At 38.1% G+C, this 27,567-nt stretch overlaps 2 protein-coding genes across 3 annotated transcripts in view; both read right to left on the bottom strand.

Annotated features, from left to right (window-relative positions):
* The window catches only part of LOC137283688 (uncharacterized), a 48,062-nt gene extending 37,949 nt beyond the window's left edge, over nucleotides 1-10,113 (bottom strand). Inside the window, exon 1 of the mRNA XM_067815340.1 lies at nucleotides 6,687-10,113. Coding sequence (XP_067671441.1) covers nucleotides 6,687-8,166 — 1,480 coding nt within the window. The 5' untranslated portion in view covers nucleotides 8,167-10,113. The remainder of the gene's footprint in view (nucleotides 1-6,686) is intronic.
* Nucleotides 1-27,567, bottom strand: part of LOC137283689 (glutamate dehydrogenase, mitochondrial-like) — a 127,734-nt gene that overhangs the window by 33,935 nt on the left and 66,232 nt on the right. Inside the window, exon 13 of one of the 2 annotated variants that reach the window (XM_067815344.1) lies at nucleotides 21,926-21,936. The exons of the other annotated variant lie outside the window; for it this stretch is intronic. The gene's annotated coding sequence lies outside the window, so the exon portion shown is untranslated. Of the gene's footprint in view, nucleotides 1-21,925; nucleotides 21,937-27,567 lie in introns of those variants that run through there. 2 annotated transcript variants of the gene reach the window in all.

The raw sequence follows: 27,567 nt of genomic DNA on the forward strand, positions 1-27,567 counted from the left end.
GACAGTATTCTTATTTTATCATACTAAATCTTTCACAAAATATCTTAAACAAATCAAAAAGATGATTATATAAATCCCAAAAGGAAACAAGTGTCCTGACCCAATGTCTTCAGTTCATTAGTAAATGTAGTAAGTAGAAACTAATCGGTTCATATTTTAGGTTATCCTGTCACTGCAGGAGTGTTCATGAGGAACATAGAGAAAACAAGAGATTATACTGCCATTTTGATGAGCCTCCAGGCGAGATGAACATGTTATCATTAGCCGTGTGATGTTTACAGGCTTACAGAGCAGACACCACACTGTGTGGAACACATCCAGCAGGAAAATGGGGAGCTTTAACATTACCTTTCCAAGGAACCATCAAGAGATGGTAACCTATGGCATATCTCAAATAGGTCTAATCCCTTGGAAAACCCATTTGTTTTAGTTAGGATGAGAAATATTGACAGAACAAAGGTGGTCCAACTGAGAAGGACACTTTGTAATGGAAATCATGTTAGATCAAGCTTCCTTTTTTTCGCAGTAGGATAGGAAGAAATAGCACAAGAGAGTTGGTTAATCTGTTCAGAAGTAACTCCAGCGCAGATTAGCTCTTTAGCAGAGATTTACTGCATTAGTGAAACAATAGGAACTAACTAAGTAGACCATCAATGGAAATCTGATTCACAAAACCTATTGAACTGATAGTTTGCAGTGTCCATTAACAGCCCAGAAAGTTGTCAGTATGACATCTACATTGACTTATCATTACGAGATCCTGTACCCCTCATGGACACATTAATTACGTCCCTGCAGGGTAATTAGTGTGGGAAGGGAATTTGGAAGCACTTTCTCGGCTGCAGTGTATCTGGGATCATACTGTAGAAATCAGACTTGTTTAGAGCCAGTGTCTTCATCTTCAAGAAAGACCAATGTCGAAAAAAAGACTTAATTAATGAAAACATTATAGAAAACAGAAATAAAGGCAACAGTTCTGAACTCAGAAACTTAACAAAACCTTCACAGCAGCCGAATTAAATGAGTGCAAAACATCTATGAAGCTTAGCATCTGATTGTTCTTAATCTAAAAAATTCCAAACACAAAGAGACTGATTAGCTGTCCCTCGAGATGCATGTTCATCTCTTTTCTCCCCTTACTGCAAAGCAGGTATGAATACATAGATCATCCAGAGATCTGTTTACAGTCGATCCTTCTAGGGACACTTTTATCTATGTTGCATGTGATGAACAACTGTGACCTTGGGTCAACAATTCCAGTGGCCATACAAACATACAACAGCATAAAGACTGAAAATACTCAGCATGAAGTCATTCACTGTGAACATCATCTGTCTGCCCGCGGCCTGTACATTTTTAAGGCCAATGGTACACTATTGCCAAGCACCTCATAAAACAACCAGGTATACAGTCAATCGCTAACATCTAGCATATATTTCTATAGCGAGTAGTTAACCAGATCATATACTGTGTACAATTTCCCTTTAAACTTAGCAATAGCTCAAGAACATCACCTTCTAACAAGGTATTAAACCATATGCATCTCTGGAATACTGTGTTTTAAGAGAATTTGCACTGGATGAAGTAGGCTTATTATATTTCATGCTCATACATTTTTGTACAAGGGTTGTATTTTCTTTAAACTAGAATCAAGCAAAACTAATGAATGAATAATGTTCAAATATCATGTGAACATATATACACTAATACAACTAACTACCGATCAGGAAGACAAGGCTTGGATGATGACAACAGCACCTCAAGACAGTGTCACCTCTCTGAACACATATGACATCTACCTACCTATATCCAAATAACATCACATGTCTCATCAATATCAAACTTGTCACATTAATGACCATTGCACATTATCAATAAGTAATGTTTGATTTAAAAAAAAAAATTATCATTACAAAGTAAGCCCAGCAAAATAATTCCCCTTTCAACAGACAAAGGCAATCAGAATGATGAATCACTTGCACTCAATGTGGCAATATTACACAGCTTTTAATCAGTATGTGGTATGAGCTAATCTGTGAGCTGCATATTTTCTAGACTAACAAACTGGTAACTTACTGAAAGGTCAAACAAGTTTTTGCACCATCAAACAGTTGGCTAGACAACTAGTTGGGGTTAGTCTCTTAATCTTATTTGGCGAAATAAAGTAGGTAATCTTACATTTTGTTTCTAAAGTTGGCCATGTACTTTGCATACCACTAATCCAAGATTCCCTCAGTGTATGAGTACCTTATACATAGGAACTAATTCCCTCAGCTCTCTTACTAAGTACCTGTCTCATAAGCATGCCTACTGTGTAACAGGGTGCTTCAGTGCATTATTTTCATTTACATACTATTCAGTCAGTCAGTGTGGCTGTCTTCACGATCAGTGTGTAAGTGAGTTAGAGTCATGTCAGTGTGTCCACTTGATGTAGGAGCAAAGTCTGAAGTGCTGCAGTTCCAAACACTTACATCATTAGTAAAACCCACAAGCATGGTTTCAGGTGTTGACAAACCTAAAATCTGGTCCCAGATGCATCATCTCAAAACATGACATTAGCTGTAAATAATAGCAGTCCTTAATTTTCCTGGAATTTCCCTACAGAAGCAACAATCCAAGCGATACAAACTGGTTGATATCATGAAGTAAGAACCATACAATTACACAGGTGACAGTCAATTCCTTGTTTTAATCAACAAGCATGGGGTACTGCTGGACCTATCTGACCTAAAATCAGGACTCAACCAAAAGGCTTTTCATGGTCACCTTTTCTTCCTTTACTTCTCAGGCATGACCTTTGAACAAAGATAACGTTCAAAAAGTTATTGTTCCAAAGTTATCTTAGAGATGTGGCCTGTTTGATAAGAACCCTGACATGAAAAAACTGAACTAGAAAAATATGGCACACTAGACACTGGCACTACTTAGTACCGATCAGAACGACAAGGCATGGACGGAAAACATAATCCCAAGACAGTGTCACCTGTCTGAACACTTATGACAGCCACCTACCTATATCCAAATATTATCACATGTCCCCTCAATATCAACCTTGACACATTAATGACTTCACATTATCAATAAGTACTGCTTGATTATAAAAATTATTACAAAGTAAATCCAACAAGATAATTCCCCATTCAACAGACAAAGGCAATCAGTATGATGAATCACTTGTACTCAAACACAGGTCATCCAACCGAGTCTCTGAAAAATAGTCTAATCCTTAACCTATCCTTCTCATGCCCCTCCCAACCCCCCTTCCCATACTAGAAGGTCACATCTACACCGGAAATAGTCAACCACTGATTATTTCTGCTTTCATATCATTACAGTCTGGGCAGGCATTCTTTTCTCTAACATTCCAAAGGAGGATGTAAAACAGGCAACAAGCTTTTATATTCCATTTGCAGGATATAAATCTCTTATCATAACAACTAGCCTAAACTGTAACATATGCAAGCTAATGCCTCCCTTCTATTTCTTCCTTAAATGCCTTTAAACAAAATTTTCCTATGGTACAACAATGAGTCAGTCAGCATGGTATAATACCATTTTAGCAGTAGTTCAGCTATGTAATGGAAGGTTATAACAGGAAAGGAACACATTGTACCCGTATGGGCTGGTATAACATAGTGAACGCTTCTCTTTTGTTGTACTCCTAATATACTTTGGTATGAAGGACACAGATCTGAATTAAGAAAAGTGATGTTTAAAATCAGAGGCAGAACACTGGTATGTTCACTGCAAAGAGAAAAAAACACTCTGGATATCTTTGGATATTTTAGTATATGCTGATCTTATCAACACAATGACTTGGAATTTGATTTTTATATATGTTGTTTCCATTTTCAAACATCCAACTATGTCTGTGCATGAGTCTGAACAAACCCAATAGAATTTGGATTCTAAAAATGTGATTTTCTAAGATTACAACTTTTTAAAATCTAATAAACAAAAAAAATTGAAGAACATGATGGATAGAACATTTCATGTGTGCAATGAAATATGATGCATGTGTCATCTTGTGAGACTATCGATGAAAATATCACGGTTTATCACTTAATGACAGACACATGATATTTCACCAGACACAAGTCCTCTACATATGACCAAAGAGCTTATCTCAAAATACTGAAAGCTTGGGCACTTGTTATTTCCTTTCCCAAACTAGAAACTGCATGTTATGAAGATCACTGATACAAGTTGTGGATTTGCTGGGATGAAACTAACAATTAATTAATTGATTAAAAACAATTTACCTGAACATAAAAGCATTTAAAAAAAAAAAAAATAAACATGTACTTTTGAGAGACACAGTAAGGCAAATTAGGAATAACATGAACAGTTTTCGAAAACTTAATTTTACCAAAGTACTTATTTTCTCAAAGTCAGACATATTCAGTCTTTGTGCTTGAGACAGCCATCAATGCAAATGCATAACCTTCACAACCTGTTCTTATGTATTAGTAAAATATGGCTATTTCTAGAAAGCTGTAACAGCAGCTATTTCTTATGAAAATTCACATGTAATGTGATATTTTTTCCATTTTCAAAAATATTAATGAATATTAGGCCGTGAGGTTGAGATAAATTCACAGGTAATGAATGCTGCCAATGACTCAGTGATAAAGTCAGTCCCACACGAAGCTGTTTCTCCTCCCCATATCACTTTCATATCACCACACCAACTGATCAAAGGGTAACCTTTGACTGAGTGATCCACCCACATGTTCATTAATGAAGTAACTAGGTCAAGATGTTCACCCCAGGATGATCTGATGGACTTTTAACCCCCTATAGAACCAGTGTATGGCTTACCTCACAAGCTCTACCTGGCCACAGGTGGAAGGGTTAGAGAAGAACACCATTGTGTGATGTAAGGCAGGTCAAGAAGGGCAGCTTAGAAATTATGAACTTTTTCTTCGTTCCATAAATCAATTGCAGATGAGAGAATTAGGTTCACAATTTCAGTGTTTCCCTGGGTTCACAGAATTGTAACAACACAGAGGTTATGAAAGGACCCCCAGACTTCCATGCTTAATTTAAGAAAAAAAATTGGACCAGTAAAAAAAATGAAACCAAGAATATTCATGACAAGCTGAATGTCAAAACTAGGCCAGGTGATCGCAAGCAACAGGCTTACTGGGGTTAAATTGGATGAAAGCAGCAACATACTTCCTTATCCCACTAATCTACTTTCTAACATCTTGACTTATCAATAGTTCTCGAACACGGAAAAACATGTAGCACATGCCTTGAAAACAGTGACTTTTATAACAGCGTGAATTCTACACGTTGAGTTCTGGAAGTTTTAAGAGTTGTATTATTGACTTTAAGCACGTCAAATTTGTCATCAGTTGACTGTTTGTCACATATGTATCTCACACACATCCTGTTTTCTGCATTCGTGGAAAAACCTGTCGTGCTGATTGCCCTGCGTAATTGAGCACAACAGCAAGAGACATGACTCAACATTATCGGGACACAGTATAGTTACTACATTACACATACAAAGTAGACCAATTGGCACTGCAGAGAAAATAGGTTATTTCTCAACTGTTATTGACTTTCAAAGTGAAATAGATACAGCACTAAAAGGTGATCTCATTGAGCAGTATCCTTGTGGGTGACACAGGAAATATAGATCAATATAGATACCCAACAGTCACACTGGCTCTACGTCTATAACTGATAGTCATACTTGTTTACATTAAAAAATATTTTGTCAGAATACCAGAAGCCCTATCAAATTTACTAATTTATGTTACTTATTCTCTAAAAAATATCTTAAACATGTTATTATTTCCTCAAAACAGAACTGTAACAAGTAACATGAACCTGACCTGTGGAAGTACAGAGTATGTCGAAAGCATTATGAGTTGAATGGGGGTCTCATTTATAAGGGTAAGAAAAGTTGTGTACAAAGGTCATGGAAGTGTGGTAAGTGCAGTGCTCACACCTTGAGTGAGGCACAGGGCTAGGGTTACCTCCACAGGAACTACTGAATGATCTAGCACTCTCTACCCTGTCTCCTTCATTGGGGGGTGGGGGGGAGAGACACACTGCCATGACAAGGCTCATGTGGTCTGGATGATGTTGCTATTACTACAGAGCACTGCAAGGAGATGGCTTGCAGATGGACACCTGGTTCCAGTTCACAGGGTGCCACATTGACAGAGCTTACATCAATTACTTCACCAGACCAAGACCTACAATTGATGGTTTCATTAATAATTGATACCCTTTTAAGGAGTGCACGCAATGGAACACAGATATTAGATTTTGTTTTAATCTTTTGTCTCCATGAATAAGTGCAATACCATCTTGCCATAAGCTTTTTCACTTACTAATGTGTTTCTTTTCTTAAGGTCCTCACTCCATTTTTCAAACATTTATTGCACAGAAAATTGAATATTATCCATTATACTCAATGAACTCACATTCCACCCAAAACACTTACCAAACAAGAGAGTGTGTTGGATTTTACACTTAAACATTTCCAGCTAGGCTTGGGGAACAGAAACTGGTTTCACACAACGTACCTATGGGGAGAACTGAACTTGGGTCTTTGGTGTGATGATAACACTTTAACAGCAAGGCTACCCAAATATCCCTCAATGACTGAGGTGGCAGTGTAGAAACAGAACAAGAAGACCCTGTTGGATTGTAAAAGTTCTACTTACATTTTTTAAGTTCTCTTGGTGGCACCATGGCAGTTTTTGGAAGTGAGTTGTTGGAATGTAAGTAGGGTGATGATAGGTGATGATGACTGTATAGGGGCATCTGGTAGCAGGACGTCGTCGGCCAGTAGTAGCCAGGCATGTGTTGTGGTGGGTACCACGTGGTGCCGTTACTGCTGCTACTGTGAGTATTTGCATAGTTTGCATCTTGAGAAGATTGATTGTGATGATAATAGACTGAAAGAGACACATCGGTGCCTGTCAGGTCAATGTACACACTGTCTGGAAAAGAGTGGTCCGGCTTGTGTCTTCGTTGTGATGAAATGTCTATGTCCCAGAGCTGACGATGTGCCTTCTGATATTGAGATGTTGTAACATGTTCCCCTTCGATTTCGATTTCTTCATCTGAGCCCAAGTCACAGTCAATTTCAGTGAGTGTTTTGTCAGAGTCTACTGCTGCAGTAGCCCCTGCTGCTTCAACATCCACAGTCACAACATCGGCTTCAGCTTCCTCCAGATGTGCACCCCTTTCTGATGCACTGCTGGATTTCTTCTCGGGTAAAATGCTGTAATCTTGAATAGTGTAATACTGATAGCTGTACCAGGCTGACAGACACTCCGGACATTCGGACGGAGGGCAGTCATATCGAATCAAGGGAAATCCGGTGGTGTAGTTGGCTAGTTTTTCTAATTCCTCAGGGGTGAACTCAAAGGGAACAGTGTCATCAACCTGAATACTATCTGAGTCTGACACAGAAAAGTTCTCAGAACTTGAAGTCACTGAGGATTTATCACTCTCTGTGTCCTCCAAGCTCTCCAAGTGTTTCTCAGTGTTATACAAGTCATTACAAATAAGTTCCACATTCTCACATTCAACAATACTGCGACGTTTAGCACCATCTATCTCATTTGAGCGAGTTGCATTGTTGAGCATATCAGAAAGTTTTGAATTAAGCAAAGGATTGTCTTTGGCAAAATTGCATTCTAAATTCCTAGAGTCTTTATGATGAGCTTTTTCAATGACAGAAATGAGTGCATTTAGATTCTTGTTATCCTTCTTCTTTGATTTGTTGTGGTGAAGATGTTTCTTGTAGTTGTGAGGTCTATCTCTATGTAAGTCCCTCAGTGAGTATTTAGGTACACAGGTTATAATATCCTCCTGGTCATGGGGCAGGTCACTGTCCCCTGATTTCACTGAGGCCTCAGAGTCCTCCTCCAGACTCCTCTGCCTCTGTTGTAGAGCTGCCTTCAGTGTGTCTTTCAGGTGGATGACGATAGGGGTGTTAGCCTTTACTTGTTTACGTTTCCCCTTCTGAGGGTGCCGACGTTGACCCTTTGTGCGCTCCTTCTGACAATTAATACACGACGAACTTATACCTTCTAGTCTTTTAGCAAATTTTTCTTCACTCACCACTTCAAGGTTGGCACTAGCACTGACAGTTTCCCTCTTAACAGGAGACTTCCCTTCTGTGAGCTTCCCCATAATGGTAGGTGTTCCAGGGATGTTCACAGATCCAGAAGCAGTTGACTGATGTCAACTGTAGTCCAAGTGTTGATAGTAGACACAATGTATACAGGGAGGCTAACACAGTGGCATGCAACTCCTCCTCTTGGCAGGCTGAGAGTCGAGTGTCCTGTGTTTGATGTAGGCTGTATAGACTGTGCCAGCATACTCTTCCTGACCTCAATGCTTCATTAGCTTTCCAGGTAACCAAATGAGATGTGGTCAAACGTACACTCAAGGGAAAGATGATGTAATGATGAAGTTGTCATAGCACATGCATCATGTAAGCTGAGACTGACCACAGTCACAGAAAGGTCAGTTAGTGTTACAGAGTCCTGGATAAGCCTTGCTCCACTGATCTAAGTCTTCACTAAACACTGGCCCACTGTCACTATCTCCACACACGACACAGCCTCTTACCTGTGACAGGTAGTGAACACGGTCACTCTAGCGTCCCTAACTTGATATGCAGGGAATCAGTTGTCTGTGAAGGCAGATCCCAGCCCAACTAGTAATACATGTAGCACCTGAGTAGACACTATGAACTGGCTGGTAAAGGTGAGGTAGGTCTTTATACTACAGCCAATGTTAATTTCACAAAGAGTTGTCCACTGCCCAGTGTCCAGTTCATGCAAATTGCTGAAATGTATGTGGGCTAGCTGTGAGCTGCATGCTTTTCTGGTGTTGCTCTCTCAGCCATGTCAGGGCCTGTATATAACAATAGACACCAAACACAAAGGACAGTCAACACAAAGGAAGCATGATCTACCAATGAAAACACCACACACTGAATCAATCGGGCCTTCCCTCATTAGATTAGTGAAAGCTAGTTGATGACATTAGCTACCTTTGTTTGTGGTCCTAGCTTGCCATTCTCTCAAGAGCTATGAATTCAGTTGATCAGCTTACTGTAGCAAGAGGGTTGCTACATGTGTTATGACTGGATTACTACAGCTACTATTGTAGTGTATACAGACTACTCACTGGCTGCACATGTGGCCTCAACCACGTGTTCGTCTCTCAGTGGCAGGTTACACACAGTCACTCCATACAGGCTGAGACGAGTCGACTCTCACACACGCACGCTGTATACCTGGCTGGTGACTTCAAGTGCAGATATGATACCTCTCCAGAAGTAGGCTATTTCCAAAGGTTGACACTTGATTGTGAGAGCTGTGGGTGTCACAGGACATATTGTTTTAGCCGAGGATTGCTCTATGTGTGAGCAGTGAGAGCTGGAGACAGGTCTAATGTGATTGTCTCTCACTTGTTCAGTCCTGGTTGTGATTGTTGTCTGCCTCAGGGCAGGTAGACGAATACACAAAAACACCCCATGCCAGTTCTGGCTGTTGTTGATAAAAATTGTGCTGGTCTTTGTTTGTCGTCCAATCAAGCTCATACACACAAACAGGAATCGTGAGAACAAAGAGCAGTCACTAGTTGCGTCCGTGATACAAATAAACACTGACCAAGCAGTTGTTCAATTGGGTTGAATTGTCACAGTAGCGACACCACAGAACGCGCTTACCTATTGATCAGAGGGAGGAACAGACCATCCAGAGCATGTCCTCTTTCCAAGGGGAACAAACACGGCTTTCCTCTGACTGACTGTGTGTTGTACACTCCCAGAGTTTACTTCCTCCTCACACTGTGACGTGGGTTGTAGTAGTGTGTCCTAATGGCCCTCCCAACTCAGCCCTGCCCTCCCGATCCCCATTCTGTCCTCTGCATTACTCACAGGAAACTCCTCACATGTACAACAGCCAGCAATTCACCTGGCCCTCGCCATTACCTAGCTGGTGAGTGAGGCAGCCAGAGTGCAGCACCGAGTCAGTCACTCAGTCATAGCGAGCGAGGGAGGGAGGGTGGGTCATAGCTGGCAGCATATAGGCAGGCGGGCGGCGGGCGGGCGATGGTAGAGGCAACACAGACAGGCTATGTTAATCACCTACAGTCATGTGATCTTACCAAAGGAATAAGGGAGACAACATTCTCTGCTGTGCATAAATTATCATTATTAGCAACTTGCTTGGCTGTGGCATCTTCAGCCATTAATACAGTCTTCATAGATTCCTATCGACAGCTCGTAATATGTGTGTGTCAACAACAATTGACTGGGGCAAACTTGGAGCAGATGGGGCTATTCATCTAGATATAAAGGAAGGACGTCTACTACACCTGTCATGGCCAAGTCCTCCAAACGTCAAGACAGGAAAGTCTTTTCACAAACCATCTTTCAACAGTATACCCTATTAACAATATATCTTGAGTCAATAGAGTATTTCACCTTTCACATATATTAACAAAAGCTTTCCCTTCAATGCTAGAATAATATCTTCTTCCTGATCATGCATATCCTTAATCGTGAGACATAACACGCACAGTGTAACACAAAATGTCATGAGGAAAGTATTTTCAGGGAACCTGAATTTGTTCTCCCAAATATGAAGCTGCCTCTTCTGTTTTTATCAGTGCAATAACATGTGACACTGTCAACACTAAATGATGTATATATAACCTTAGCTCTGAGCAGAGCAAACACACAGTATTAGTTCATAAAGAAAGGTTACAAAACAATAACATGATGAGTTAAAGTTAAACACTGTGCCCTGTTGCCTGGTGGATAATCATCTCGCAGACAATCACTAGTAACAGTGTCACACAAAGTAGTTGTTTACAACACAGAAGCAGAAGTAGATTTTAAGTGATAATATCTGCCACTAATCTTCAACAGCTAGGGTGTTGCCTAGTGTTAACAACAGGCAGTTTCCATGGAGAAATACATGTATGAACTGACTCCTGTTGTTGCAGTGTTATTTTGGTTGAATGGATGCTGAATATTTCTAAAAATTATTATCACAAACTCCACCTACATCAATGACTAAATAATCCTAAATCTCATGGCAGGAAAACAGAGACTGTTTCTCTGATTATATCATTTCACACAAAACAATGTACTTAATTTTTAATGTATATTAGTTATGTCATCCAAAAACAAGGGGCCATATTTTGTAATAACATGGTCTTTGGTCAAACTGCCCTGAACTATTAACTGTAACATGGTTAGACACTTTTTTTCAATGGTGAGTTAAAAAAACTTACTTGTTTTCACCCAGCCTTCAAGCCATATCACCAAGACATGTGGATCAAGTGGTCAACAGCTTGAGCAATCACTCATCATGACCCAATCCATACTGTCAACACGGTTTTTTAAACCTGTGTGTCAATGATCCGAAGTACTTACCACTTCTGTTTAGTGAACAGAGGAACGTTTCAAATGTCCTGTGAGATTTTAAGAGTTTCAAGACACAATAATGAGCTATTTCTCCTTTAACAGAAGATCACATTTGTTTATTTATTTATCGATGTTTTAATGAAAGCAGTATTGAATGAATGACAGTCACACCCAGCCACAGATACGAGGTACAATGTCAACTATACTACAAATACACAAGCACATGTATTTGTCAAGTACGAACTGCACAAAGCCTCATGAGGAAATAAACCACTGAGTTTTAAAACATTTCCACACATTTTACCTTTGTTTACTTTAAGATAGTGAGAGTAATTAATGCCTTATCACACAGTAGGCTGGGCAGGACTACTAATTAGTACCACTTTGATATTTCAGCATCATTAGCTTGACGTTACAAAGTAGGATATACTCCAGGGTTTTATGAAAGTAAATAATCTCTTGGGGATCATTTCAATGTTGAAAGCTGCTTATCTTGAGCCTGCTAGAAACAGTTACCCTCTGTATTTGGCCACTGTCTATAGCCACTTCCTGGAATATATTTGAACATTCCTTTGCCTAAATACACACAGTTGACAAAGAAACAATGAGGAGTCACCTCAAAACACATACATTATGTTCCTTGTCTTTAGACATGTTGAGGCTTTTATCGACTTAAGTTGGATTAATCAAAAGTACACATAGCGAACAGAAATTATATGTATGTATATCTGAAATCACAAGTGAAATACTTCAAGGAATTGAAAAGCCCTTTCACAGGACAGGATGCACAATCTGGTTATTACGTCACAAAAGATCCTGGTATTACCGGATCACTGTTTATAATTCAATTCTCATTTTCTCAAATTCAGAAGTGAGTTTAGTTAATGCTGCACTAAGCCATATTCCAGCTATATGGCAGTGGTCTGTAAATAATCAAGTCTGGACCAGACAATCCAGTGATCAACAGCACATGAGCATTGATCTGCGCAACTGGGAAAGGATGTAATATGTCAACCAAATCAGCCAGACTGACCACTTGGCCCCGCTAGTCGCCTCTTATGACAAGCATTGTTGCCTTTTATGGCAAGCATGGGTTGCTGAAGGTCTATTCTACCCCAGACCTTCACGGGTCATTGCCAACCTGTAAACAATCAAGTCTGGACCAGACAATCCAGATATCAAAGCATGAGCATCGATCTGCACAACTGAGAAGCCATGTCATGTGTCAACCTAGTCAGCAAGCCTCACAACCTAATCGCATTGGTCACCTCTTACATCAAGCATGGGTTACTGAAGACCAGTTGTAACATGGATCTTCGGGGGTAAAATTCCAAAGTACTTTGACAATGTAAGGTTCTTTACAATTCTAATTTGGGAATGTTTAGGGATAGTTGTTAGAGACCTATGCTGAATATCAGCCTCTGTGCAGATTTAGACAAATGCTAGCATCATGTTCTTACATGAGTAAGTACATTTACTGTGCAGGCACTTCAAATCCAGTTGCTACATCAGCATGTTACAAACAGTGTTGATGGCCTAAATTGTCTTATGTTTGACACTCATACTGTCTCACAGAATAGGACGTAACTATATCCTGTTTGTTTCTTTATTCAGACATACGCATTTCCAAAGAGCAGCAGTATCAGAGCATGTTAATGATAGGCAACTTCCTGGTTCTTTCTGAGAAGAGCCTGGTATACAAGTGGAGATGCTAAATGTTTGCCATATGAGCCTATACACACCCCTTCTGTCTGGACACTATTGACTGATTTGCCAGGATGAAAAACTACCTGTTCCTTCTTCCTGTTCCCATGACAGTTAACAAACTGATTATCGGGGAACCACTGTCAAATATACTACATATATTTACACTTTGAAAGCTTGCCTTTTGTACCCTTTTGTAACTGAAACCGTTGTATATAATACATACTCCATGCATGATGTTACAAAATGCATGGCATATGTGGAAAATTGAGAGAAAGAAAGAACAGAAAGGAGGAGAATAAGCATGGTTTTATGCCACATTTAGCAATGTCAAGATAGGAGACAGATTGAATGGACGGCACCTAGGAGCACCACCAATTTTGGGTTTCATTGTCACAATCACTTACTAAGCTACCAAATCACCACTTCAATGAGCCAGGAGCCTGGACATTCATACCAAAACATTTATCAATTATATACCAGTTACAAATGTGATTCTTTTACTTATATTCTTCTACTGGTACTTTCTCAGTGACCCTAGGATAAGAGACATTAGCTAATTGGATGCTCCAGGTCTTTTCAAACAAATGTGTAACATCTTGTCACTATATCTGTCAGTCTACTGACCAAATTTGCCTGGACAAAGAGTCACAACTGACTCACAAACAAATACATAACTGCCTGTAATCAGTAATGCAGTTCTTTCATTGGCTCATTCTCCACCTCACTGTGGCCCTGGAGGAGCTGGGCGCTAGTAAGCCTCTACCTGTCTCACAGGTCTCACAAAACCAAGTCACACTGGTAATGAGCAGGTTTAGTGACAGTTTTTGTTTAGATATTGAATAAGCCTGGAAGTTCTGTGTAAATAGTTTTTTCTTTGTCCAGTGACCTTGGAGATGTAGAATGTGCTTGCTGATGCTGTTGTAATTGTAGCAGCACTGAAGCCAAGCTCTCAGGTTTGGTGGAGTTGTAGCAGCAGAATTCAAGTGTCACAACCTTCTACGTTTGTTTAAGCTCTTCCTTAAGACTCACAACATTAACTTGAGTGAGTTTTCTTTAATCTTTATTATTACTACAAATAGAAAAGATAGCTTCCTCTTTTAGAATTGAAATACATTGGTTCAAGACACACCTGATGGAAAGACTTCTGTCAAAATCTTGGTTTGTTAACATAAGCAATTTTTCTAACATTACACCTTATGCTCTGTGGATGCGAGTGGCACATTCATGTTCCTCGTCTTCAAATAGTTATCAGTGGTCACTAAATGTTATCTCTAAAATTCACTTCACAGAGTAAATATCTGATATTTACATACCAAAACATGAACCAAATAACCCTGTGAATTTCAATTTGAAACATGTCAAAAATAGTGACATTTATGATGGAACTAATTTTCAAGGATAACTTTGCTTTGCTAAAAAAGATAGTGGGTGGTATAAAGAACAGAAAATGTTCACCAAATGAAAAAATCTTAAATATACATATATTGATTGTGATTCTGAGGCATTGATTGGCTAACAAACAATTTACTTGCATTCATATTCCATAAACTGGTGGACAAAAGAATGCAAAAGGCTGACTGGTGTCACATTGTTTCAACGAATTTAAGGTAGTACATGTCCTTTCAAGTATGGAGTATTGATGGTCAGATGAACTGTCTGTGAAAGCATGTCAATCTCATGTCTACAAGTTGGGACACAGCGAGAGCTACTCTCTCTATCTGATTGAAATTCATACTGGTTCAGCCAATGTCCATGGGACCCACACATTGCACAAGTGTGCACAAACTAACACAATGTGTTACACTGTAACACAAAAATTTACTAGCAGTGTCAAAGTTCAACTACTGCTACTGAAATACATAGACAGTTCTATCCCAGACAGACAGATTCAGACAGATTTACTAATTACATGAAAGAATGGGTGTTTCTTCATTTCTTCTAAGCATTATATAATCATTATAGAAATGAGACAATTAATTCATAAGACTATATACTGACATGTAATTGAAAAGGAACGAAAGTTGCACAATGGAGTATAATGGTGAATATGTGCTTGCTGGCCATTGACTAAAACTGGACATAATTACATCTGTTCTGATCAGCGTCAGTTTGATTCTGTCAGATCCACGAGTTCTGTTTACCTACAGAAACATCATTTAATAATATCAAAATATTTGGAAATTGTCCTAAAAAACATGTTTAAAATGATAGCAAATATAAAAATAACTTTGCCTGTTATTCCACTTTCATCCGAATAGAAATATATCGTTACAAACAAACACTAAGTGAAATAATTAAAGAAAAAAAATCAATACACACACAAATCAATTTTCAATTTCGCTTGTGCCAACAGCAGCTACCAAGGGTAGTGAATTTGATGTAATATGAAAAAGTATTTATATGAGTATTCAAATGGGTATTTTTAACATGTCTGTTGCAATCTCAGCCAATACTGTTATGCCATAAACACATATTGAACAAGTGTTGATAATTTAAATATTGTACCAGAACAGCATATGATGAATTGTTGATACAACGTTGATAATGAACATTGGAATAAAGGCTAATGTTACATGGAACTAAATAGCCCTTGCCAATAATATCATCAAATTTACTGCTCTTAATCAGACGCTAACTGTATGGGTGTGTCCCTACCACCATTGCAGTTATATTGACTGATCTTGCTCTATAAGAGCAAATCAGTATTAGGCCAAATGAATATATCAGCCATACTCCACATCACTTACTGAAAGCTTGCATGATAGATGTTGCAGGAAAAGGTTCACATATTTACAAAGGTTAAAGGTTCAAACTTTGCCTGTCACACCTAAGAAAAAGGTTTGATTCCACACATATGTACAATAAATGAAGCCCATGTCACAAGGTTCTCAGTGGTACAGTAGGACTTTACAGTTTTTGAAAGGACATTCAATACCAAATATAAAAACAATCTCAAGACCAGATGAGAGTCAGTGTCCACGTAATTTTACTAGCCTGAAACTCGCCTGGTACATGTCATATATGGACAAATTCTTACTGACATGATATGGAAATAAACAGATCCTAATTGGAATGCAGTGTTCTTTCCATCAATCTTGAAAATAAGTGTGACAATACATTGGGGAGATAAATAGCTACATTTAACTGTTAGGTGGGGGACAACTTCATTTCAGCTAATGAAGCAATGTGCTACACATTCTCACTGTCAGCATGTTCAGCATATTGATATGAAAGAAAACATAAAACAATGTTCCAACTTATCACCATATTGAACTAATACAGATTCATTCAATATCTTCACTGACCCTGAAGTAAGAAGCGAAGTTGGTTCTGTCATGGTGGAATAGAGATAGACCTACTGAGATGAGCATGGTTACCTGTACTCTTTACCACACCAATCGAAACATCACTTCCAATTCGGTTTCACACAGAAAAATCAATCAGTACCCTTGATCTACTTTGGTAAGAGTTTGTTTCTCTGCAACGTGAAGTCACAGTGATTCTGACAACAAACCATCAGTATTTCTTCGATATTGTTTTCTGTTTAAATGTTCTGTAAATAATTCTACATTTAGCAGACAAAAACCTGTCAAAGAAGTTCCTCAACATAATTTCACATCCAAGACAGGAGACTGAATGATACTGAATGGCACTAACTCACTAGCTTGTCTAATGTTGAAGGCATCTTGAGGGTTTGCAAAATTTGATCTTTCCTCTGAGCGATCCAAATACATTTTCATTATTGTGGGTACTACATGTTCATGTCCGGGATAATGTTACTGGGACATTAAGTTTTAACTATCTCAAGTCTCATTGATGCTGGGGTAAAAACATCAAAAAAGTCCATCTGTGATTAAAGCAGCATATGATCAATATTGGCAAAGATATTAGGGTAATTATTGAGAGTTATACTCCGTACATAATAATTACTGGTAATTGCTTCAAGTTGATTGGCTAATGTTCCATTGTTTTCATTGTTTGGGAAGTTGCCCATAGCAACATAGCTGCATCAGTGTAGTGTTTCAATAATTAAACATGACAGTATCGAAATCCGGTTATGTCGCAGGTGGTTTAATCTGAAGTTGCTTCCCCCAAAATATTTGAGTCTTTATATGTCACACATCCTCACCAAAACAGGCTTGATTAATACAAAGAATAATGTCACATTTAATAGTAAGTACAGATTAACAGTCCCTCATGCGCCATCTCTGCTAGTCCCTCATCAGAGCATGTGACTAAGAATACTTATTTCCTCATACGAGATTATTTGAAAATCCTCAGTTATTCTTGATGCATTAATGCTGGTGTTCCCCTACAAGAGGAAACGAAGGGGATCCCAGGTAGCATCAACCAGAGCCCCTGTGCAGGTGCTAATGCCTGGCTGATTACACAGCATGTATCTGTAATCAGAGGGCTGTTCTAATGTAGGCAACATCTGTGTCCTCACTGCAGGCTACAAATACACCATCTGCTCCTTCATGTTGAACTCAAACAATGTTAATACATTCAATTAATGTGTGTATACTACTTCAAAAGGACAACCTGATTCTTTCATGTAACTATAATTAACCTCGCACAGTTTCATATTATGGAATTTAATGTTTCATGATTCTATGGTATCATGACAGTTAACCAATCATGGTTCTTTCATATTTTAATATAGTTAATGTTTCATGATTCTGTATAACTGCTTAAGTTCATCTGTCATGGTTCTGCCATGCTACTATAGTCAGTCGTCTTGCTTCTTTCATAAAACGACCAATATCTGTCAGGCCAAGACTGATTAACTTCATTAATGTTACAGAATGTAGAGGTAATCGACTTTTGAGTTTGACAGTAAGAATCTACTGATGTCCTGTTTGCTGCTAAATGCAACCACCAGCTAAAATTCAAACTATACGATTGATCTATGAAAACAGGTGACTTTTGACCAGACAATCCTGTGACACATATTGTCAGCAAAGATCTAAAATAACATTCTTCTTTGTTGTTTATATATTTATGTTGAGCTATATTCAACCTTGATGATGGCAGTCTGTAAAGTGCTTGAAAGGTTGCAGTCTGTAAGGAATTGATTTTCTACTAAGTAATCCAGTGATTTTAGTCATGAGCATTGATCGACGGAACCAAGATTGGATCACATGCAACAACTAAGTCCATGAACCTAACTACCAGATGCGAGTAGTCACCTATTACAACAGCATGGATGAAGGTGAATACCAATTCTAACATGGTTCTTCCTGGGTATGCTAGCATGCCATCAACAAAGTAATATCGACTGAAGGACCCATAGCCAGGGTCATATCAATGTCATACAAACAAATGTTTCTCAAATCCTTTGTTAGAATATGATCGAAAAGACAACATTGTTTGCATCAGCACAGCTCTGCATCTGTTTGACACAATTGTGATATGGATTAATGGTCACGGTGAGGTCACCATGGGGTCATCTTTCAGTCAACATGAAGGGTGGCCTCCCTCTCTGCTCAACCATTACAGAACTGTTATAATATAAGCAAGCATTAATTTAAGAATGCAAATGTTTGACAAAACTGATCATCAGAAATAATTTTTCTGAAATTTCCAATCAAAACTCAGCACCAAACAAGCATTATTTTTTCTGACTTTACAGCAACAGCAACAGCTTGCATGCATCCAATAATAAACATGTATAAGAAACCATTGTTAGGCTACCATGAGTTGTGATATAAAACAATTCTCTAGTACACTCATACGAAAGACAACATTGAAGTTTTTTACAGGTCATTCAAATTCAAACTTCCATTTGGAAACTTCTCTTTCTCAGCAAAAAAGTTTAACGATTCCATGTAGAAACCTAGAAGGACATAAATGGATTTGCACTCAGACCAACTTCAATACAAATGTCCATGAAGAAGAAGTCCTCTACACCCCCATCAGTTCTAGCAGACATTCAGCAGTACACAATGATTTCATCTATCAAGGCATGCAGATGAATATGGTCAGTCAACATTTTAGTTGATTTGATTATGCAAATAAAGGAATCAAAATATTGTCATGAGAATGATTCATCAACATGCAAGACTCTAAATGTGAGAATAGACTGAAATAGTTCAATGACAAGCAGTATTCCGATGAATAGCATGATAAATAGAGAAATGAAATTGGTCAACATCATTCAATGTCAGCATTAAACAAGTTTTATTCAATGGCTTCATATAAAGCACTAATGTTGCATCTTCTTGTTCAGCACTGCAAGGACTGAAGAGTAGGAGTTGGATCTGGCCGATGAGTCATGCCTGGTCTTGTGACAGATCATGTGCAGATATGGCACCTTCATCACCTAGTGTGCCACTATTATCCACGACCATATCAGATCTCTGTCGGTTCAATCAACTTTCAGTGTCCTCTTGTCAAGAAAATGAGGCCACGACTGGCAAAACTGTGATCAGTGGTCACTGACCAACAGAAAATGTAAATGGAGAAATCAGAATGAGGACAGATGCTGAAGCAAGGAAGACGAGAAGAGGAAGTTAGGCATCGAGCCACTTAATCAATAACTAAGCATGGACGCAGTACATTCACATAGATTCTTCAGGTCAATGGCATTGTATTCCACGGCCAGTTGGCCGCTCAGGCTTGGTCAGTATCCTATAGCTTGTCATTAGAGGCTAATTCAGAGAGCTAGCCTAGATCCTCCTGAAAGGAACTGGGTCAAATCAATACAGGAGTATATGACAATTAGTCCAGTTATGACATACAGGCTAATGGAGGCAAGCTAATGAGACTGTATCATCCGATCAACATACAGAAATGTCCCTTGCTACAATGAGATCCAGACATTCATTTATCACAGACGAATCAGTGTCAAATAAAAAGCTTGTTGTGGAGAGGATTTTCCACAGCAAATGCTTTGATGAGGGACTTTGTTCAATACTTTCTATTTATCACATGATATTGTGTGTCACTGAAGTGGGTTTACAAAGGTACTTAGTGAATGAGTGAATGAGTGAGTGGGTGAGTGAGTGAATTTCAACTAGCAATTGCAGCCATACCCGAATTACCTTAAAGGTCACATGCAACATAAAACACAACTTTGCGTATTCTGATACCTTTTGGTATGCACTTACGGAAACAAATCATCAAAAATGGCAATTAAATCTAAAACGTTGAAAAAAAACAAACAAACTGGGTTCAGTATCATGGCTGCTTCGTTTCAAGGGAGGTAAACCCAAGTACAAAATAATGCACTTTTGATTTGCAATTATACGCTTATAATATGGTTCATTTATTTTTTCACAATCGCCAATACATTTTATATATCATGAACAAGTGATAACTGTGTTTTAATTATGTTTGATTTTTAGATGCATGTGACCTTTAAAACCAATTCAGATTTGTCAATTGTCATAATACTGAAAACAAAAAAACCCCCAACATTTTGTGACTGTTCACACAAATGTTAGAAGAGGTAAAGTAAGGTGGACGTATCACCACTGTGAACAGTATGGGGGCAGTCTGTATATAGTCAGGACCAGACAGTCCAGTGATAAACAGCATGAAAATCGTTCTGCACAACTGGGATACAATGAGATGTAAACCAAGTCAGTGACCATGACCACCCGATCCTCTTAGTCAGGGATGGTCAACGATGGATTGCTAAAGCCCAATTCTAACTTGGATCTTCATTGTCGTCATATGCTTCAGAGAGAAAAGGTTTACATGATGAAGCCATTTTCAAAATATGACATTCACTACTGTCTGAAACACAGTGCATCACCACATAGAAGCAACCCCATAAAATAAACCTTGAAACTTGATGATAACTGATACACCGGTTTGATATCACATGTCGGTCACATGGACATCTGATTGGGGGCGTCTAAATCTAAATTTTAATTTCATTATGAATTACAGTTGTTTATCTTAATTTCTTACTTCAATACAGCATCATATAAGATAGATATTTATGGAACTGCAGTAAATTACCTATGTCTGTTGTACTAACTAGTATGCCAATATGTATTAGAAAATATCAGATGCTCCCATCGGCAAGTCACTTGCCTAGTGATGACAGTTTTTTCTGTTATTACACACAGCAAAGAAAACAAGATGGACCCAAGTGTTGGGTCTTCATCTCACTTAAGGTATACTAAGAACATCCTTGTTGTGTACAAATGGAATACAGTCAGACTAGGGCCAGCTAGACACACAGAAACATACATCACTATTCTCTTCCTGTTCTTTTCGATCAACCACTTCCTTCTTCGTTGAAAAGCAAATCGCATTTCACTCACAAATTTTCATATTTTATAACCATTTGGCTCATACACACTGTATAATTTTGTCAGTTAACTCAAAATGGCCTATACACACTTCCAACCTGATAATAAATTTCATCTGTGGTTGATAACCAGGTGCAAGAATTAATGTTGTACTTTTGAAATCTGAACACAAATTAGTTTGTTCCAAAAGAAACAGTTTGACAGAGAGCAGATTGTTCCCGTCTGAAGTTAGTATGTAGGTCAAATCCACCTTACAGCAGTTCCCCTGGGGAACATCCCTACTTGGAACTGACTTTTAACCAACTGATAAAACATGAGTGCATGGGTTTTGCTGTTGCTGACTAGACCTAATCAATAACGTTCATCCCAATTACAACCCTATAATATATTCATAAAACGCATGAAATCCAACATGCTAAAAAAATGGAATTACAGCCATGCCCAGAAAGTTAAGCTGTGAGGATGATAACCCTTGAAGTAAAAATAGGCTTCAGGAAACATGTCTATATTTGGTATAGATCAATGATGGGAAAGGCACAGCAAAGACAATCACAGAGAATTACAGTGTTGCAAGAAGAGCAGTCTATCTGTCAGTAGTGGAGGGGATCATGGGATTAGCCGGAGTTCCACAGAGGCGTAATGGTGCCATAGCTCTGGCTAATGTCATTCCAATCCAATGTGGAGATATTTCACACTTTTCAAAAACAGGTTTGCCTCAATCAAGAACATCGCAGTGACAGATGGCAGGGGAGAATAATAGGTTTAGACTGTTAAGAGTCTATTAAATGCTGAATTCTAAAGACAGGACTTGTTTTGGTGGTCTTGATCCTGTTGTCCGGCCCAGCTTCTTGAAATGGCTCTGTCACTTTGATCATGGAGGTACTTATGTACAAAATCACATGAGACCATATTCCTGTATGTTGCTTATAAATTAACAATGTTTGATTTTATGATGACAAGACATCCTGACATTTATAAAACCAATGGAACTCAACTTTTTCACTCGTAGTATTAGAAAATACTCTCTATTCATCACAAGTAATCACTGAGGGGCATCCAAAGGACAAAGAAAACAAGGTGGGGAGTGTGCGTGCGTGCGTGCGTGCGTGCGTGCGTGCGTGCGTGCTTGCGAGCGTGCAAGCAGTTTGGAGTACACAACTGCTGGTTTATACTAGTCACATCATTTACAGGTTACAGTGACAGTGTTGGATTATTGCCGACTATGACATTTCCTTACTTGATCATGAATAAAACAAACTAACCTTACTAACCATAATCTCTAGTCTGGAATCCAAAAGAAGAACCTTAGACACTGTCTTTACAAAATGTTTCTTATTATGGCCCACACTGTTATGATTGATATCAACATTGATATGTAGATACCATCTGGCAGTTTAACATAAATACTCCATTCATATTCATTAAAGTGCTTGTTTTAAGCTTGTGCTTATAAAACCAATAATGACAGGCTGGGCAACAACAAATACCATCTTTCAAATTCTTTTGGGAGATAAATGGAATGAACAACTGACTTTCTGCTCCCCAGTTAGGAAGTCAAAGTCAAGTAGAACTAGGCATGTAGAACAAAACAGTTTTTTGGCAGCACCTAGCTCTGTATTATTTACCAAGTGGTTCTGTATGAACCCTCTCCAGGATGTGTGTTGCCCGACAAGATTTGCATGGAGTAAGGAATGTTGATTACACAACATGATTGTAACCACAGACTTGAACCTGATAAACCAGGTCTTGGTAGCTGGAGATACATCACCAACAGTATAAGGAGGCAGTAAGGTGTTCTCCATAACAGGAACATCAGACACAACATGTGTAAGACTTATCTTACTTAACAGCACAAAACATCCTAGCTAGCTCTGGTGGTTCCGGACTTTCTACAGTAGTATCTTAACCTAACAACCCTGACCTAGTCTATATCTTGAGCTATGTGGTTTCTTCATATTTTAACTCTGTTTGTGGATACAATTCCACATACTAGTACCGTGTGTTTCTTTCTGAAGGTCAAGAAGACTAGTCAAGAATATCATTTACTTATATCAAAAGGGTGATTACATGTGGGCATTGTTCTATAACAAAGTTATGATAGAATTACCAAAGGAAATATAACATATTACAAGGAGTAAAATACATCTAATTTGTTCTTACCCTGCACAGACAATATCCAGGTGAACACTGTTCCCTTATTTTGAATCCAGTTGTAACTACAGATGACATTGTTTTTATCTTGAAATGAATTGTTCTTTAATGAAAACACTAACACAAAGAGGAATTCTTAGAGGTTTCTGGTATGGTAAAGGTTTTGTGCTTTAGTACCAACAACCAGATATACGTAGGTTGGTAGTTCAACCTATTATCACACATACTATTTTGAAAGATTTCAAGGATCATATTAGTTCCTGGACTTATCCACACACACATAAGGTATTCAAATCTGGAGATACCACCATAATTTAGATCCATACCTAAAGAACGACAAAGACGACTTGACTTTCAATCCCAAGTTCAAACAATGCACGCAAAGTGCTTATTGTCTCTTGGTGTATTTAAGCCAGTCATTAAGACAATACCACATAAAGTGTAGGTGAAAAAGACAAGTTGGTCATCAGGTATTCTTTCAAACCTGTTTATCAAGTAAAATATGTCAGTGTGTGTTTGCAACAGATGTGTCGTCCAGTGATAGCACTGTGAAGCATATCAGCCACACTTTAACTTCACCTCAAAAATTAGGACAATAACTGTCAACAACTAACCACATGTATCTGGTGTTTATGTATAACATCCACACAACATTTACTTTTTTATAATAATTTGAAATGATCCCAACATCGAAACTTTGTTCAGTATTAAAGCTGGTCATTTTCAACTCTTTCACTGACTATGATATAAACCAAATATCTGATACAAGCGTTAGGACAGGGGTACAACTTTCTCAAGGACATACACATTCATAGATATGTCCCTGTTTGCCCTATAATTTGTTGCTACATATAGAACTAGGTCAGCCTGGCCTCAATACTGACTAGTTTTATCAGGTGATTAAATGCCACATTGTCACATTGGAAGCCTACTGAGAAAGCCATCTCTTTGATGTTCCTATGAAACAATGTTCATATGCATCCTTAAGATATCTATTTCAACACATTTAATAGGCCTCCAAATCATCCTCTGAAAAATATTTGCTAGTGACGGTCATTTAGCGAAGATTGCACCCACTATGAAACTAGGTCACCTTGACATAATAACTAACCTCTACCTTATCTGAAATTCCATGTGAATAAGAACTCTCCACACATTAGACAGGTGTAATTCATTGTTGAACTTCTCACTGTCAATGTCTTCCTACATAAATTTCACAGCATCTATAATCACCGTCAGATGATCGATACTGATGTGATACCTACAACAGAGGTACAAATCCTTTTAAGCTCTAACGAATAAATGGTGGCACATGTCCACATTGCAAGCAACTTAACACAGACAGGATAATACCTTACAAATCCTGCACATGGTGACACGCAGAAACATGTCACATGTGAATGCTTAAGAGTTAGCAGGAACTTAGCTGATATTTAATGACATTTTGAGCAGTGGTTCAGTATTATAACAGCAAGTCAGTTTTGTACTGGGTAAGTCTATTACCACCTGAAACTTTTTACGAACCAAGCTCTAAACAGGCAAATAAGTGATTGATAATGAAAGCACCGTTCCTACTGGGTAGCCTGGCATACTTAGGCTCAGAACACTGGGCTCCCTGGGCCTCTTGTTGGCATATTAGAATGAACATAATAAACTAGGATTATAACACGCTAATGATGAACTGACAAACAGTTTTGGTTTTCTGGGGGGTCTTGAGTTAATTTCAGTTAATATAACAAACTCAAGTTTGTGGTAATGAACTGGATCAGGTGAATAGAACAGAAAAGAAATGTTACCATTCCACTCTCTTGTTCAGGCAGGAACGGTCCTCCAGACTTCACATTAAAGTATATTAATTTTTCGAGACTGACTGTGAGCTGAATGTGGCATTAAGCCCCTGGGTGCCAGAGGGACATATATATCCTTCCTCTTCAACCCTCACTTTGAAATCCAATAAAATTCTAAACATATCACCCACACAAATATAATTCACATATGTCATTTCTTGAGGAAATTTCCTGTTTCTTCATATCATTGACTATTATCTCAGATAAAGCTAAAGTGGTTAAAATTACCTTTCAAAATAGTCTTCATCATAAATGTTGCCAATCTTAACATAATACAAAATGCTGATTCACAGCATTATTTCTGGTATGTTTTGAAGTGTGAAAATCGGATAATTACTGGGTTATTGAATTTCACAAATATCATATTAATGATTTTGTTTTTTCATGAAACCACTAATGATAATTCTGAAACGTTGCCGTTAACCTAGAATCAGTTGGGATGTTTTTCCAAAATACACTCACACAACGCTAAAGTGCACTTTCCATCATACTGGATAGTGTTTACAAAATCATGTTTCGCAAAGGAAAGTATTGTGACATCTATTTCATCTTGTATATTTAATAGTCAGCTAAGAAAAAATGCATCAATGAATTCCCCATACATTTGAGAATCAAATTATAACTGGTCTTCGTCACCAATACCAACTGTCTAAATAAATGAAATGAAAGATACTGGGTGTGAAAACAAATGCTGTATATAAAAGACTGCACTTGTTTCAAATGTAAACAAAGAAATATTCCGATTTTACACTGGGTATTCAGCATCCAGGGAGTTAAACAACCAAAATAACAACACTGAAGAGAAACATATCCTGTCTTCATTCAGGTACCATTGAGTGAGTGAGTATGGTTTTATCCTGCTTTTAGCAATATTCCAGCCATAATGGCAGGGGACACCAAAAACCAAGGCTTCACACCTTGTACTCATATAAAGAACCAATCCCAGGTCTTTGGCATGAAGTGTGGACGCCTTAATACCTTGAAAGTTAGAATTTGGGCTTATTAAAATACAGAAACAAGGGCAACCCAAATGATTATCATTTTAACTTTATTGCAGGATTTGAAATGTCATGACCTGTGGGGAATATAAAAGGTTGTTCAATTTGCTATTACACATTATAACGTAATCCTATCAGACATAGTGACATGTCTTCTATATTCTCATGTACTGGGGAATAATGATAGATGATATTTTTCACAATTTCATGAATTTTACAAAAGTAGATTAATGGGACCCTGCAGCTCATTTTTGTGATCTTAAATATTGATTGAGCCTTTTTGAAACAATACGAAACAAAAATTCCAAAGAAGCTTAAATTAATCATGTCAATAACAGTCACTTGAACCATCAACAACAAAATCATTAATCTCTTGAAAACAGCTATCGAACAACTGCCACACAAAAGAGAAGCAGTAACTTCCTGTTGGCTTTTCCCTGATGACAGCATTAGTTTGAAAGAGAAAACATCATATGGTCATACCAGCATACTTTCGTATATAAACTTACAAAATGATGCATTCAGAAAAGGCAGAGAAATGGAACAACCGTATAGGATTGTGACCATTTCAGTATAACACCCTACCTTGGTTTATACTTTTACACAAAGATGTATAACATGAATTCAAAAGGACTTAACAATTCACGAATACAATTATACAAAAAAAGCTTTCGATGAAGAAAAGATAATTCGAAAAGGTCACCAATTATTCATAGTTTCTGTGAATAAATTCATACAGCTACACAAAGTAACACACTAGATATGTTAGTACACATAAATATTCGTCACAAGTATATGACACAAATAACATGAGCAGGCAGTTCATCCAGCTCCCACCATATGTGTCCACTATCCAGAAACTGCATGTTAAACGACAAGAAAGCCACGACAACCTCACAAATACAGCTGAGCAATGCTTTATGACAAAACTTTATGTGTGCATGTTGACACATCACACAAAGAAGGAAAGGAGGTTCCCCTGCATTATGCATGAAGGAGTGGGAGGCAAGATACTATTGTTTGCACAACTTATTGTCAATATTTGCTGAAATCCTGAAGATTTATACAGCAATGACAACTGAAGTACAGGACTTATGGCAATGTTGTAACTGACATTTTGTATGTGATGTAATCCCTACATCATCCTAACACTGCTTTTAGCAATATTCAAGCAATTT

This window comes from Haliotis asinina, chromosome 5, assembly GCF_037392515.1.
Source record: "Haliotis asinina isolate JCU_RB_2024 chromosome 5, JCU_Hal_asi_v2, whole genome shotgun sequence".
Lineage (NCBI taxonomy): Eukaryota > Metazoa > Mollusca > Gastropoda > Lepetellida > Haliotidae > Haliotis > Haliotis asinina.